Source organism: Cervus elaphus, chromosome 33 (genome assembly GCF_910594005.1).
Source record: "Cervus elaphus chromosome 33, mCerEla1.1, whole genome shotgun sequence".
In the NCBI taxonomy this organism is placed as follows: domain Eukaryota; kingdom Metazoa; phylum Chordata; class Mammalia; order Artiodactyla; family Cervidae; genus Cervus; species Cervus elaphus.
Window position 1 is genome coordinate 7,263,700 of NC_057847.1, and position 16,113 is coordinate 7,279,812.

General features: G+C 53.1%; 1 protein-coding gene across 1 annotated transcript in view; it reads left to right on the forward strand.

The window, feature by feature from the left end:
• The window catches only part of LOC122688277 (liprin-alpha-1-like), a 51,342-nt gene that overhangs the window by 18,156 nt on the left and 17,073 nt on the right, over window positions 1-16,113 (forward strand). The window contains 6 exon segments of the mRNA XM_043894176.1: window positions 1,214-1,442; window positions 3,758-3,981; window positions 5,780-6,011; window positions 8,037-8,066; window positions 10,720-10,871; window positions 11,698-11,848. Of these exon segments, the coding sequence (XP_043750111.1) occupies window positions 1,214-1,442; window positions 3,758-3,981; window positions 5,780-6,011; window positions 8,037-8,066; window positions 10,720-10,871; window positions 11,698-11,848 (1,018 nt within the window).

Consider the following 16,113-nt stretch of genomic DNA (forward strand, 5'->3'; position numbering starts at 1 on the left):
CAGCAGGCCTTGGGTCTGGGTGCAGCCGGGTGTCCGGGGGCCGGAGGCCTGCCCGGGCCACACCGGCACAGCTACGCCCCTGTCCCGGGTTAACATCCAGAGCGGCCGCAGGCCGGTGACCCTGCGCAGGACCAGGCAGAGCTGCTGCTCAGATTGTTCTCGTCACGTCAGCCCAGGCCGAGGTGCCCGTGCCTGTGTGCCGAGCACGCGGGGCTCGGGGGGAGGCAGGGGTGAACAGCACAGCCAGCAAACGCAGGTGGTGCCGCCTGCACTTTTGATGCCGAGACAGACTGCTTCCTGCGCCCTGTTTGAGCTCAGAAGAGCTCAGAAAGATGGGCTTTCCCCATCCCCACAGGAAATGTGGAACGGTTCCATATGAATATTTTTGTTTTTACAGCAAGTTGTCAGGTAAAGTGAATTTTCCTTAGGCAGAGTGACTTGTTTTATAAATGATAAATTCTGTCCATCAGCTTGCTATCACAAGTGAAAAACTTTCAGGACTTATAGGTAGAATGAAGCTGATCAGGTTATGACCTGCGAGAATCCTGTATTTTATTTTGGAAATCATTTTATAGGCATCATTGAGTATTTAAACTGCTATATAAAATCATCCACTACACATTAGGGGAGAAGAGCAGGAAGCGTGAATTCTAGGTGAATGCGGCACATTGACATCAAGCCAGAAACTCGCACAAAGCTGGTGGAGAACTTCATCAAGTGATGTGTTTGTACATATTCAACCATTAAAAAAGAAAAATCCCCTCAGCACTTCATCTGGTCTGGGGACTTTTGTTTAGAATCTCCAGCTTGTTCGTGAATCGCTGTGTTGGTTATAGAGAGTTCCCGATTCCCAGTGGAAAAGACTTGAGGCACTGACGTGCACCTCTGCCCTGAGAGCAGGGAAGGTGAAGGTTGTCAACTTCAGGTATCTCCTCACAGGGAGAGAGTCGCCACCCAGGCCCCATCAGAATGTTAGCGTAAATAAGTCAAATCAAACGTGAATGACCAGGGGCCAGTTTGTAAGTCTCAGTGCGAAGTTATTCCAAGTTTGAGAATATTCAAAAGAGGGAAAGTCGAACCTTTTAGCCGAGATGAGAAATGAGCAGATGTTCCCAGAATTTGCTCATCGTGACACAGAATGCCAGCCCAAATTTGTTGTCCAGAAACGTTCCTGTGCTGACGAGGGCAGCTGACGAGTTTTGCTCTCTTTTAGGTGGATCCGGGAGGAGAAGATTTCGAAGCAGCGGGCCGAGGAGCCTGAGAGCAGGGCGGGCGGGGCGCGCTTAGGCAGCCTTCGGCGTTTTAAGTCCCTGAGCTCCCTCAGCCTGTGTCCTGCCTCCTCACTTGCCGGCTCCTGCCCGCCCAGCAGGGGGCGCTCCCCACCCCGAGGGAGGCAGCACAGCCCGGAGCTCCAGGGAGACTGGCTGGACGTCCTGACTCCGGTATGTGCCTGCCTCCTCCCTGCCGCATGCCTCCCCGAGCATACTGGTTTTCTTTCTTTCTTTTTTCTGTTTTTCCCCAGAAGAAAATCAGGTACATTTACTATGCTCAGAGGTCTAAGACTTTTAAAACTGCCTGGTCTTTAATCATTCCATAATGACCCAGGGACCAATCCGTCTTGATATTTGGACCACCGGCTTAGCACGCCATCATGAACTCAGCCAGAGACTGCCTCTGGAGTGGTGGGCCTGGCCTGTGCTGGGCACGGCAGCGGCAGGGAAGTTTCTGTGGTCAGGGAGCAGACAGCGTCATGAAAGTAACCTTAGGCTGCCCTCATGGCGAGTGAAAACCAGGCAGCACATTTTCCATCGGGGACGCGTGGCTGCAGGGTGCAGGGCATGTAGTGGCAACAGAACCAAGAATCTAAACTGGTCTGCTTGCTGATGGGCCTGGCCACGCGCTCCGGCCGGCTGTGCGTGTGGAACCAGTTAAAGACCCGGTGGCCCAGAGCCCCAGGGAAGAAGTCGGGCTGCCTAATTCTTCCGAGTCTCAGAAAGGGATGACGCCCTAGGGCTTCTGGTGACAGAGTGTGCCGCTCTAAAGCACATGTGCGGGCTTTCTTGCCTGTGGAGCCTCGGTTTCTGAGTGCATTGCTGTTTACCCCGTGAATCACGTGTACAACACTCTGCCTTGAAACTGCACTTGCATTATCGCTTTTTTCTGTTACCAGCCATTTCCTGTAAGCTGCATGGTTAGCATAGAGTTCAATTAACTGTGGGTCATTTTAGATACAAGTGAAGTGGTAACTGGTCCATTTTGTGGTCTTTTGACACACTGCTTTTCTAACTTGTATCATTGCCAAAGAAGTTGATATATAAAATTCTTGGACGATTTCTCTGTGGTTTCATGCTTGATTTCTTTCCGAGTATTTGTAAAAGAACAGTTCTGAATATCTTCTCCTTGTGGAGTTTTCGGACGGTGTGTCTGCCGTCATCATTGGCTTTGATTTCCTGACTCATCCTGTTGCCTGTTTAGCCGTCATCAATCCAGACCCCAGCCTCCCATCCCCCGCCCCCGGAGGCTGTAGTTCACACATCCATCTCCCCTCCAGCATCACACCACTTGCTCTGGTCATATCAGTGCTGTGTTCCGTTCGTCTGGTTTGCGCTTTGTCTTCGTGTCTCATTAAATGGTGATTTTCCCTCATAGCAGTAAGTTAGAGTTACTGTATCACTATACAGTTAGAAGCATAATGTAGATGCATTATGAGCTATATAGACAGCAGATGCCTCTCCCAAGCAGCCTTCAGAGACCCTCAGTGGCTGCTGCAGGGTGCCCTGGAGGAGGAGTCTGCTGGTTCCCATTGTGCCATCTGAAGGTGAGAGAAGCGAGAGGATGTGCTGACCGGGCTGATGGGGCTGAACCCATAGGCAGCCGGTTCGCTGGAACGGAGCCGGGATGATGGTAGCTGGTCCTGCAGCCCGCGAAGTGGGAGGTCAGGCCCTGGGGAGGGGTCGTGAGGAAAACAGGGGGCGTGGGCTGTGACCACGCAGTCAGGGAGCCGGCAGCCAGCACCTCGAGGCTGCCCCTCGGATGCTTTGAGGTCATGTCTGGGAAAGAAGGCAGGACCTGGGTTGAGAGTCGGACAGGGGGGAGACTTGCAGAGAGAAAGGTGTGAGGTGTGAGAGCGGGAGGGCGGCACGGGCCCCAGCAGGCACTCTCCCGTGCGTCTCTGATGGCAGAGCCGCCCTTGTGCTGCGAGGGGCTATCCCCCAGAACAGCCCGAGTGCCTGTGCCCCGAGACGAGAGCCGCAGGGGGCTGGCCCTCCAGTCCCCTGGCTGCCCTGCTCGCTCCTGTCTGTGCGTGTTCAGACCAGCCTGGAACACGGAGGCCTGGGAACCTGTGAGGACGGCACTCCTCGGGGAACTAGTACAAGTGATGACCGCTGAGGTGGACCCAGAGGCTGCGGAGCTGAAGGATTTTTTCCTTCTTATTTTCCTTCAGGCTGCCCAATGGAGGCATGGATGTATGTTTATAATTTTGGGTTTTTGTCTCTGACTCCATCTGTCCACTCTTATGAATGACCTCATAGGATTGCCTTCCGTCCACGCTGAGACCTGAGTGTCACCAGGCCATCTAGGAACTGGATTCTCCTCCTGCCCGTTTCTTCAGTACTGCTCGCTTAAGAGATGGCAGTGTCTCATAACCATGGCCGTTTATCCAAAGTCAGGGCTTCCATGTCAAACTGTGTTCGGTTCCTGATAGACGTGAGCTGTCCTGAATGTCGCTGACGAGCCGTGGTCCTCTCGTGCCCAGGTGCAGAGCCAGAGGGAGCAGGACTGGGAGTCTGCGCAGCAGGCCAGCGTGGAGGCAACCGTTGCCCAGGCCTTCGAGAGTGACGAGGATGTGTCTGACGGCAAGGGCGACGGAGTCACCCTCCTCAGCTCGGCCGATCAGCTGCCGCCCAGTGGGCAGGCCGATGCCGACTCTCCGCCTGTGATGCTTCATGAGCAGCTGGATGCCATCAGTGAAGAGATCCGGTGGGTACGCCCAAACTCAGCTCCCCATAAACTGGGCTCCTCTGAGGAACTCTCTTCTCCTACGAGAAGTCTGAGTGTTCCATAGTGAGAGAACTGACTTCAGGCCTGCTTCAAGGATTGTCAGTTCTGAGATCGCCCTTGATGAGAGAGCTCAGTCAGGCAGGGCGTTCTGTCCACAGCTGGTGTCAGAACTCTGTGGGGCGGTGTTGTGGGGTTTCCCCCTCAGCTCTGAGCCCCAAGGTGGGTGAGGTGCCGAGGCGGTGTCCTCTGCGGCCCGTGTGCCCCCCAGTCCTGTGGGTTCACCCACCTGTGTCCATCGGAGACTCCCACGTTCCAGTGCAAAGCCACCTGGAACAGAAAAGCAGGGGTTTGGGGGTTGGCAAATTCCCACTCAGATCTGCATTGTCCTTTTGAACATAATACAGTGTGAAGATTGGCTTGTTGTAAGACAGTGGTCCAAAGACATGTGTTTGAGTTTTTCTCATCTTATCAGTATATTTAAGATGTTTTCTTCCCACACCGTCTTGGCAGTTGTAACAGTTTACAAAATGGGATAGAACGCAAAGGTGCTCCTCGTGGTGAGCAGCAGGCCTTGGGTCTGGGTGCAGCCGGGTGTCCGGGGGCCGGAGGCCTGCCTGGGCCACACCGGCACAGCTAAGCCCCTGTCCCGGGTCCACGTCCTGAGTGGCCGCAGGCCGGTGACCGTGCGCAGGACCAGGCAGAGCTGCTGCTCAGATTGTTCTCGTCACGTCAGCCCAGGCCGAGGTGCCCGTGCCTGTGTGCCGAGCATGCGGGGCTCGCGGGGAAGGCAGGGGTGAACAGCACAGCCAGCAAACGCAGGTGGTGCCGCCTGCACTTTTGATGCCGAGACAGACTGCTTCCTGCGCCCTGTTTGAGCTCAGAAGAGCTCAGAAAGATCGGCTTTCCCCGTCCCTGCAGGAAATGTGGAACGGTTGCATATTAATATTTTTATTTTTACAGCAAGTTGTCAGGTAAAGTGAATTTTCCTTAGGCAGTAAGTTGACTTGTTTATCAATGGTAAATTCTGTCCATTAGCTTGCTATCACATGTGAAAAACTTTCAGGACTTATAGGTAGAATGAAGCTGATCAGGTTATGACCTGCAAGAATCCTGTAGTTTATTTTGGAAATCATTTTATAGGCATCATCGAGTATTTAAACTGCTATATAAAATCACCCACTACACATTAGGGGAGAAGAGCAGGAAGCATGAATTCTAGGTGAATGCGGCACATTGACATCAAGCCAGAAACTCGCACAAAGCTGGTGGAGAACTTCATCAAGTGATGCGTTGTTACACATACAACCATTAAAAAAGAAAAATCCCCTCCGCACTTCATCTGGTCTGGGGACTTTTGTTTAGAAACTCCAGCTTGTTCGTGAATCGCTGTGTTGGTTATAGAGAGTTCCCGATTCCCAGTGGAAAAGACTTGAGGCACTGACGTGCACCTCTGCCCTGAGAGCAGGGAAGGTGAAGGTTGTCAACTTCAGGTATCTCCTCACAGGGAGAGAGTCGCCACCCAGGCCCCGTCAGAATGTTAGCGTAAATAAGTCAAATCAAACGTGAATGACCAGGGGCCAGTTTGTAAGTCTCAGTGCTAAGTTATTCCAAGTTTGAGAATATTCAAAAGAGGGAAAGTCGAACCTTTTAGCCGAGATGTGAAATGAGCAGATGTTCCTGGAATTGCTCATCGTGACACAGAATGCCAGCCCAAATTTGTTGTCCAGAAACGTTCCTGTGCTGACAAAGGCAGCTGACGAGTTTTGCTCTCTTTTAGGTGGATCCGGGAGGAGAAGGAGAGCGCGGAGCAGCGGGCCGAGGAGACTGAGAGCAGGGCGCGCTGGGCGCGCTTAGGCAGCCTTTGGTGTTTTAAGTCCCTGAACTCCGACAACCTGTGTCCTGCCTCCTCACTTGCCGGCTCCTGCCCACCCAGCAGGGAGCGCTCCCCGCCCCGAAGGAGGCAGCACAGCCCGGAGCTCCAGGGAGACCGGCTGGGCTTCATGACTCTTGTATGTATCTACCTCCTCCCTGCCGCTTGCCTCCCCGAGCACACTGTTTTTCTTTCTTTGTTTTTTTCGTTCTCCCCAGAAGAAAATCAGGTACATTTACTATGCTCAGAGGTCTAAGACTTTTAAAACTGCCTGGTCTTTAATCATTCCATAATGGCCCAGGGACCAATCCGTCTTGATATTTGGACCACCAGCTTAGCACGCCATCATGCACTCAGCCAGAGACTGCCTCTGGAGCGGTGGGCCTGGCCTGTGCTGGGCACGGCAGTGGCAGGGAAGTTTCTGTGGTCAGGGAGCAGACAGCCTCGTGAAAGTAACCATAGGCCGCCCTCATGGCGAGTGAAAGCCGGGCAGCACATGTTCCATTGGGGACGCATGGCTGCAGGGTGCAGGGCATGCGGTGGCAACAAAACCAAGACTCTGAACTGGTCCGCTTGTTGATGGGCCTGGCCGCTCCCTCAGGCCAGCTGTGCGCATGAAACCAGTTAAAGGCCCGGTGCCCCAGAGCCCCAGGGAAGAAGTCGGGCTGCCTCACTCTTCCGAGTCTCAGAAAGGGATGACGCCCTAGGGCTTGTGGTGACAGAGTGTGCGGCTCTAAAGCACATGTGCCAGCTTTCTTTCGTGTGTAGCCTCGGTTTCTGAGTGCATTGCTGTTTACCCCGTGAATCACGTGTACAACACTCTGCCTTGAAACTGCACTTGTATTATCCCTTTTTTCTGTTACCAACCATTTCCTGTGAGCTGCGTTGTTAGCATAGAATTAAATTAACTGTGGGTCATTTTAGATGCATGTGAAGTGGTAACTGGTCCATTTTGTGGTCTTTTGACACACTGCTTTTCTAACTTGTATCATTGCCAAAGAAGTTGATATATAAAATTCTTGGACGATTTCTCTGTGGTTTCATGCTTGATTTCTTTCCAAGTATTTGTAAAAGAACAGTTCTGAATATTTTCTCCTTGTGCAGTTTTCTGATGGCGTGTCTGCTTTCATCATTGGTTTTGATTTCCTGACTCATCCTGTTGTCTGTTTAGCCGTCATCAATCCAGACTCCAGCCTCCCATCCCCCCCACTGGAGGCTGTAGTTCACACATCCATCTCCCCTCCGCCAACTTCCCCCTTGCTCTGGTCATATCAATGCTGTGTCCCGTTAGTCTGGTTTGTGCTTTGTCTTCGTGTCTCATTAAATGGTGTTTTTCCTGCATAGCAGTAAGTTAAAGTTAGTATATCGCTATAGAGTTAGAAGCATTGTGTAGGTGGATCATGCACTACATAACCTGTGTAATCATAAATGAGATTATGCTTCCATGAAGAAATGCTCCTCTACACGTAGAGTTAATGGTCTTTTGACCCAATATCCTTTAGGTGTTGATGCTTGGAGTTTAGACGGTAAATCTCATCAGTTTTTGCATGGTTAATGTCTCTCCTAGACTCTTGTACAAAGTATCTTTTATGGTTCATAAGATGTGAAGACTCCACTTGCCATTATGCTAGCTTTCCTTACAGATTTTTATGGGATGCCTGCTTTAATGGATTTATTCTGAGAAGTTTTATATCAAATTCTAGGTAAGGATTTTACATTAATGTCCAATAGGTGGTTAGATTTGTTCAGGTTTAAAATAGGTATTATGGTAACTTCCTAATCAGTGAAATTACTACTTTAAAGTATAACGGGTTTTCTATTAAGGGAAACTAACTTATAGCAAATTTTGGCTGAGAACAGACAATTCTTAAGGCCCTTTGCTGACCAGAATGCTCTGCTTTAATAAATCATGATATTGTAATAGAATGGTATCTCCTGAGTAATAATTTATAGTGTTTCTCTAGTAAACCTTGAATAGCTCATTTCACTTCTGTGGTTAAAAATATGCTCTGTTTCCAGTTCCATGTTCTCTAAGTCTTCATCTCACTTCTATGTTTGCCGTCATGTTTGCTTTACTGTATTTGCCTGTGACGCTTCTTGCATTTTTAGCATCAGAGTTGGAATCAATCTGGTTTCTGTTCATTTCTTTGCATGCACCTTTCAGCCTAGTGAGTTAAGGAAGCATCGTCGAAAGGTTAACTATTTAATAATATAGCATGCGTTTGTTTCTCTGTGAAGTATTAAAGAGTCCTTATCCTGTTACATGAATGAACACTATGTGGTTATGTACTGGTGAATAATTGACATTTTAATGGAAGTTTTGAAACTCATCCACCAGTTGAAATATGCTGATGGTTCTCTTGGTAATAGGTCATTCGGGGACTCTTGTAACAGTTTGCCTTTCTCCCACTTGTTTACCTTCTAATCAACTCATGCTTATTTATAATAGACATAGGATTATTTTTAAAATTGTCTTCAGTTATTTTTTGGCCGTGCTGCACAGCTTATGGGATCTTAGTTCCCCAACCAGGGACCAGGCCGGTGTCCCGGCAGTGAGAGTGCCAAGTCCTAACGTCTGGACCACGGTGGAATTTCCGCTCAGCATGTTATTCAAAGACACGGCTGAATCCGAGCCATAGGTGGTAGCTTTGGGGGAAGGCAGTCTAATGACGGGGGTAGCAGCGTGCAGGAGCCTCTGTGTGCCAGGCAGCGTGGCGAGTGCTTTCCGAGCCTGTCATCTCATCTGGAAGACACCCAGGTGAGGGCCAGGCGGCTGTCATCCCCAGTCAGCAGACGTGGACACTGAGGCTCAGAGAGGCCGGGCCCCGTGCCCAGGCTCGCACACCCAGCAGTGCGGTGCGGACTGGTCTGATGAGAGCCTGGACACTTAACCCTGCTGCCGTCCCGCCCCCTTTCCTCCAGAGGCCCTCGTGTCCCTCACAGCATCCCTGATGGAGGGAGCATCAGGAGGAGCTCGCTGCCCCTCCCCTCGGGTCCCTTGGATGAGCCCCTGTTGTTGAGTCCAGTGCCCCGAGGGCTGGCCATCCTTGTCCCTCTCCCGCTCCCAGCCCGCTGACCGACCACTCCTGGGACCTTCCCGCAGGATTCGGGCAGCCGCGCTCCAGTTCTCGCAGCTCAGTGCCCGGGAGCCCTTCTGCTGGGCCCCGCGGAGCAGCACTGTGCCCTGGGGCTGGTGACCTGGCTGTGCCGCTCACCGGCTCTGTGGCCTGCTGTGCCCTCCCGTTTCGTGAGGACACCGTCCTGCCCATGCTAGTCACGTGGGCACCCAGGGGGCGGGCTTCCCTCCTGGGGATGGGCGGCCAGGCTGGGGACCCAGAGGCCTTCCTCAGGAGGAGGCCCGGGGAAGGGGCTGGCCGCGGTCCCTGACTTTGAGGCAGGTGTTTGTCTCCCCTGAGTCCACGGTCAACCCAGGCGTGTCACTTCCCACTCTGTTTCTATTGTTTTCTGATTTTTATAAAGGCTTATTGTACCTTGAATTTGAGACTGATCCCTGTTCAGTTCCGTGGGGATAATTTCTAGCCTCTGTAGCCTTCTGTTGCCTGAGGGTTCTTGTTGGAGATCAGGGGAGGGTGCATAGTTTACCCAGCTGCTGTTGAACGGGCTCAGCTGTATTTTGCACTGAGTCACTTTGTTGTCACCAAGCTCCTGTGGGGCTGCAGTGGATCAGTATTCTTTAGAGAATCCCACTACAAAGGCACAGGTTAGTTGGTTAAAACAACACACTCATTGTTTACAAAAATACTTGCCGTGCATGTTTCCTGAAACTTCCCCTGGCTTAACCACACACCCAAATGTACTAGTGAGACCTGGCTGGACCCTGAAGGGGTTAATCTCTTCCCCACACTGTTACCACCACTGTCTTTCCTGTCCTCACACCCAGGACCAGCGGAAAAGCTGGGACTCCAGGAGAAACATCTTTTTTTTTTTTTTTAATTGGTTTATGTTTGAATTGAAGGATAATTGCTTTACAGAATTGTGTTCTTTTCTGTCAAACCTCAGCGTGACTCAGCCGTAGGTATACATATACCCCTTCCCTTTTGATCCTCCCTCCCATCTCCCTCCCCATCCCACCCCTCTAGTCTCATACAAGGTCATCTCTGAGTGAAGACCTAGGGGTGCTCTATGTAAACCACAGTGAGCAAAGTACACTCGAACTGCGAGTGAGCACTTCAGTGTCAGCCCCCAGTCTGTCCGTTACTGAGAAACACGAGCCAGACACGTGGTGTTCGCATGCCGGGCGAGGTACCTTTTCTGTCTTTCCCCTGTTGTCCTGGGCTCCAGTGGCTGCATCGTCACTACCAATGATCTTGGGTGGTGGCACAAGCTGTGTCCTTTGCTCCTTCAAACAGAAGGGTCTGGACGCCTTTGCTGAGAGGCTTCTTCCTCTTGCTAGTGGTGCTTCTGAGCAGCATCTGGCGATGAGCAGAGTCCTTTCATCAGGGCAGTTCATGCCATGCAGGGTTCACGGTGCTGGCATCGCTCTGCTGTCCTGCCCGGCGTGGCCGTCTGGTCGCTGGATTCCAGGGAGGGCGGAGCCCGGCTTCAGGGAGGCCCCCGTCCAGGGTGTCTGCACTCAGTCGGGTGCTCTCGCTGCCCCACGCCCTGCTTCTCTTGAACAAGACAGTCCTGTAAGATGGCACTAAGCTGGAACAAGGGTGGTTTTTTGTTAGTTTGTTTTTTGTTTTTTTTTGTACTTGGAGGAAAGCATAGCAAAAAGCTTTACAAATAAGTTTTCGGTTATAATGTAAAGCCTGTGAGGTTGCCTTTTCTGACACAGTCTATCGTTAGCCAGTTTTACACTGCCATTTTACACCTGTCTCACTCAGCTGCCTGCTTTAATGGAAGAGGAAGAAGACGACGAGACCACCATCAAAGGTGAAACCTCGAGCCCTACCTCGCCACGGTCCCTTCGGCTGGACCGGCTGCACACGGGGGCGCTGCGCGCGGCCGGCCCCGAGGACGTCAGGGACACCCGCAAGTAAGGGGCCTGCGCGCCTCGTCGTCAGTTTCAGGAGCCCTGCGCCTCTTCTCTTGAAAGAGTTAGAAGGATGTCTTTAAAGGAATCCCACTGGGTTCGGTGCCTGTGTTTAGTGGTGAACTTCAGGTGCTGGGTGAGAAGAGCTCAGTGGCCTGGCTGATTTTAGAAAACGTCCATCTCTACGGATTGACCCCGCTGTGGGAGCTTTCTTCCTGCTCTTGCTAGAGGTCTGCCCCACCCGGGGCGCGTTCCTGAGGGTGACGGCCCCGTGCCTCTTGGGTTCCCTCTTGAGGGTCCCTCCCTTTTCCTCAAGGGTCTCCTCTCAGGAGACTCCATCCCCTGCAGTGACTGACACTGTCCTCATTCAGACCACCGCCTGCTAAGCTCCCGTTCTCAGCCAGGCAGCACTCGATGGAGGACACGTGTGGTCTCTTGACCAGCAGCTGTGCTGCCACGGCCGGGGACGGTCACCCTGCGGAGGTGGGGGGAGCTGCCCAGAGTGGGGGAGCTCGCCTTCTCTGGGAGCCTCGTCACCTGCCAAGCGGAGACCCTGAGGGAGGGTCGGAGTGCCCTCTGCACCAGCTGGCCTGGAGTCAAGCCCTCCCCGGGGGGAGCTCCAGTCCGAGACTCTCAGCTTCCCGGGGCGGATGTCTGTGGCCGGGAGCCTGCACTGCTTGTGTGGAGTGTGGTTGGTGAAGGCGCCTCCACTGTGTGCTCGAGGTTGAGGTGCGGGTGTTGCTGGGTGGCCGGTTCTAACAGTAGATCTTGAGGACGGGTGTGTGTTTGCACAAGGGCGCCGGTTAAAGGTCCTTCTCTCTCCCCGAAGCTCGACCGGCTCTCAGGACAGCCCCGGGGGCAACCCCAGCAGCAGCACCATCAGCCAGGACTCGCTGCAGAAAGCTGCGAAGAAGAAGGGCATCAGGTCCTGCATCGGCCGCTTGTTTGGCAAGAAGTAAAAGGGCCGGCCTGGACTCCCGGCAGGGAGGCCTTAGGACCAGGTGGGTGCTTCCCCGTTGAGAGGGAGGAGGGCCTGCAGGCATGTCCCTTCTGTGTCTCCCCCGCTGCGCCACGAGGCTCCTGTCACTCACGCTCGGGGTCCTCCTGGGAGCAGGAGCGGAGGAGGCATCCGTCTTCTCGGTGGGTCCAAGATGATCTGATGAGTTAATGAGTGGATGGGTGGATGAATTATGTGTAGAGGGATGGAGGGATGGATTAGTGAGTGGATGCATGGATGAAGAGATATCTGGCTTGATGGGTGGACGGAATTCATGAGTGGGTGGAATATGGACTAGTGAGTGTGTATGGATGGTTGAAGAGATGACTGGCTCGATGGGTGGATGAATGAAGCATGGAATGAATAAAGCAGATGTTTATACTCCAACGCTAGAAACATATTCTATGAAGTTGATTGAGTAGGAGCTGGGCAATGATTGTTTCCTCCAGAACACTGACAAGTGTTTGGAAACGGCCTAAGTGCTCATCAGTGAGGGGTGAGGTCCAATCTCTGGACATCGCACAAGGAACGGCCCTCCTCCTCCTTCCTGCCACCTTCCTCATCCCCAGGAGCTCCTCAGGGGCTCTGCCCATGGCCCACGCCCCACCACACAGTCACGCAGGTCCTCCTGGGGTCTCCTCACCACACAGTGTTACCATTAAGCCCCCATGTCTCTCGGCTTCATCTCCTTGAGGACAGGGTATGTTCCTGCCTCTTCAGCCAGATATTTGTAGAGTGTCTTGTTTGTGCTGGGTGTGGGATATACACCCAGGGGTAAGTGAAACAAGGTGTGGTCTGGACCACAGTTAAGACACAAGAGAGAAAAAGGAGCAGATTATTCAATGCTATCCCTAGTCTTAGTAAAGACAACGCTGAGATGGAAGGTGCATTGATTATATGCCAGATGCTGGGCATGCCCCTTCCCAAGCAGGGGCTGCCACCTCCCGATTTACAGAGGAGGACACAGTGATGGTCACGCGGTCAGGGAGTGGTGAGGGCAGGTGCACACCCAGGCAGTGGGACCGTGCACTTTGCCGAGCCCCAGCCCCCGCTCTGGTGGGTGCAACGGGAATGAGATGGTTCTATGGCGTCCCTGACTCAATGGCCTTGAGTTTGAGCAAACTCCAGGAGGTAGTGAAGGACAGCAAAGCCCGGAGTGCTGCAGTCCACGGAGTGCCAAAGAGTCGGACACAACTGAGCGACTGAACTAAAGCCTGAGTGTGTGCTAAACTGCTTCGGTCGTGTCTGACTCTTTGCGACCCCAGGGAGTGTAGCCCACTAGCTCCTCTGTCCATGGGATTCTCCAGGCAAGAATACTGGAGTGGGCTGCCATGCCCTCCTCCAGGGCATCTTCTCGACCCAGGGATCCAACCCACATCTCGTTATCTCTCACATTGGCAGGCAGGACCTTTACAGCTCGCGCCACCTGGAAAGGCCCCGTGAACGCTGATGCAGAAAAGAAGGGCTGCTCCTAAGTTAAACTGGAAGAGCAGCAAGCACAGGTTGTAACGAGGAAACCACACGATGAGCGACAACAGTGCGGACAGAAACAAGCAGGGACGCCTTCACCCACATAAAGAAAACAAGTGTGCCGTTCGGAAGAGGAGCCCGTCAGCCCTTGGAGGGACAGTTGGAACCAGAATGAAAACCGAGGCCGTGGTCAGCAGTGCCCACGCACACGGCCTGAGTGGCGTGGTGTCACTCACCGGGCTTCCTGCGTCCCCAGAGCTGCTGCCGGCGGTAACATCTCTGAGTGCTAGGCCGGCAGCGTCCCCGAGTGAGCTGAGGCATCGCTGCTGTCCTTGCAGTGCTGCTGCGGGGCCCTCTGTGGGCGGCCACCCTCGTCCCCTGCCCCACCGCCCGCTGGGGCCTTGCTGTCCCCCTGGGATCCTTTCAGCCCCTGAGCATGGGTGTTCCCAGGCCTCTGCCTAGTCGGACTGGGACGCAACTCAGGACTTGGGCTTGAGATATCAAGGCGACCTTGAATCTGAAAGGACACTGCCCTGGGGCCCGTGAGAGAGCAGGAGAGCAGAGCCCCCATGTGGAGAAGCAGAGCTGGGGAGCGTGCCCACAGCACTGCTGCCTCCTGCGCAAGTGCCCCCTCACCTCTCCTTGACCTGAAACAGACCCCAGCTGCTGCTGCTCCGCAGGTGATTCCTACAGATGCACCTCCTGCAAGAGCTGTTGTCCTGCTGCTCGGGGGCTGCCTGAGTGTGCTCAGGAGCATCAGACAAGTGGGGCTGCCATGCCTGATTCTGCGGGAGGGCCTGACGCTGGGGGAGGGCCTGACGCTGGGGGAGGGTCTGACGCTGGACTAGGGCTGGATGTTGAGGGGGTACGTCTGATGCTGGGGAGAACGTCTTGTGCTAGACTAGGGTCAGAAGCTCGGGGAGAGCCTGTTGCTGGCCGAGTGTCTGATGCTGGACTAGGGCCTCATGCTGGGGGGTGGGGGACTTCTGATGCTGGACTAGGGTCTGAGGCTGGGGGAATGTCTGATGCTAGACTAGGGTCTGATGCTAGGGGAGGGCCTGTTTCTGGGCGACTGTCTGATGTTGCACTATGGTCTGATGCTGGGGAGGGCCTGATGCTGGGCTAGGGCCTAAGGCTGGGGTGGGGGGAGCTTCTGATGCTGGACTAGGGTCTGAGGCTGGGGGAATGTCTGATGCTAGACTACGGTCTGATGCTGGGGGAGGGCCTGTTGCAGGGCGACTGTCTGATGTTGCACTATGGTCTGATGCTGGACTAGGGCCTGATGCTGGGGGAGGAGGGCCTGATGCTGGGGCGGGGAGGAGGAAAATCTGATGCTGGACTAGGGCCTGATGTTGGTCTAGGGCCTGATGCTGGGGGAGGGTCTGATGCTGGACAAGTGCCGGATATTGAGGGGGTACGTCTGATGCTGGGGAGACAGTCTTATGCTAGACTAGGGTCAGAAGCTCGGGGAGAGCCTGTTGCTGGCCGAGTGTCTGATGCTGGACTAGGGCTTCATGCTGAGGGGGGACTTCTAATGCTGGACTCGGGTCTGAGGCTGGGGGAACGTCTGATGCTAGACTAGGGTCTGATGCTGGGGAAGGGCCTGTTGCTGGGCGAGTGTCTGATGTTGCACTAGGGTCTGATGCTGGACTAGGGCCTCATGCTGGGAAGGAATGTCTGATGCTGTGGGGCGGTCTGATGATGGTGGGCAGCCTGCTCCCAGATGTACGCAGAGTTGTGATTATAAATCTCTATGAGAAAAAAAAAAAAACTATGAGAAATCTTTTTTCATACTTTCCTGACCACCTTTGTATGTTCTTTCTTTCTGAAGCATAATTGCTGTGCAATATTGGTTTGATTTCCGCCGTAAATCAACATGAATTAGCCCTAGGTGTGCGTATGTCCCGTCCCTCTTGAATCTCCCTCCCACCTCCCCTTGCTACATTCTTGTTTCTATGGGTATATGAATAATAAAGAGTGTTGACTAAATTGACATAAAAAGGTCCCACACACAAGCGTGCACACGCTCACTCCCTAGTGCATTCCCCTGGCCAGCCCGCCCGGGCACCCGCGGTGAGCCTTGACACCTGCACTCTCTTCCCACCCTCGGCCCGCTGCCCTCGCCTCTGCAGCAGAGGGGCCCTGGCCCCGAAGATGCTGAAGTGATGGAGCCTCTTGTCTCCGGATCCAAGGGCATGAACAGCCCGTCGGTCATCCTTTGGGGACACCTATACTTCCGCCTTCTAGCCTTTCCATTCTCTCCATCCGTTTCTCTTACCAGAATGTCCATGTGATGACACGGGCTCCCATTACCAGCTCTGGCCTGTTCTCAGGGAGAGTCCAGCTTTCCCTCGGCACTCTTAAGTGGCAGTGGGAAATTTGGCTTCAGTACTTTATTGAAAGAAAGCAATAAATAATACTGTGATAAAAATTGTTCCAAAGTAAACTGTATGTACTTTCTCACATATTCAGGAAGTTCACAAAAGATTAAGAGAAAAACAGAATGGTAACAATGAACTGTACAGGTAAACTGAAGGCACTACCCACATGTAAAGAGACATGCCGTCTCTGTCTACCAAGCTATCAGCGGCATCATAAATAACACACCGTGATCTGAACGCATCTCTTGCTGGCTTTTTTAATGTGCCGCTGAACAAGTAAAAGTTACATTTGCTACTTATACAATCCAGAATGGCTATGTCATCAAAATCTAAAAATGTATGCCTAGATCCATTCTTTAAACAAATTTACAAACAGATGTAAAAAGATGGTTTACAG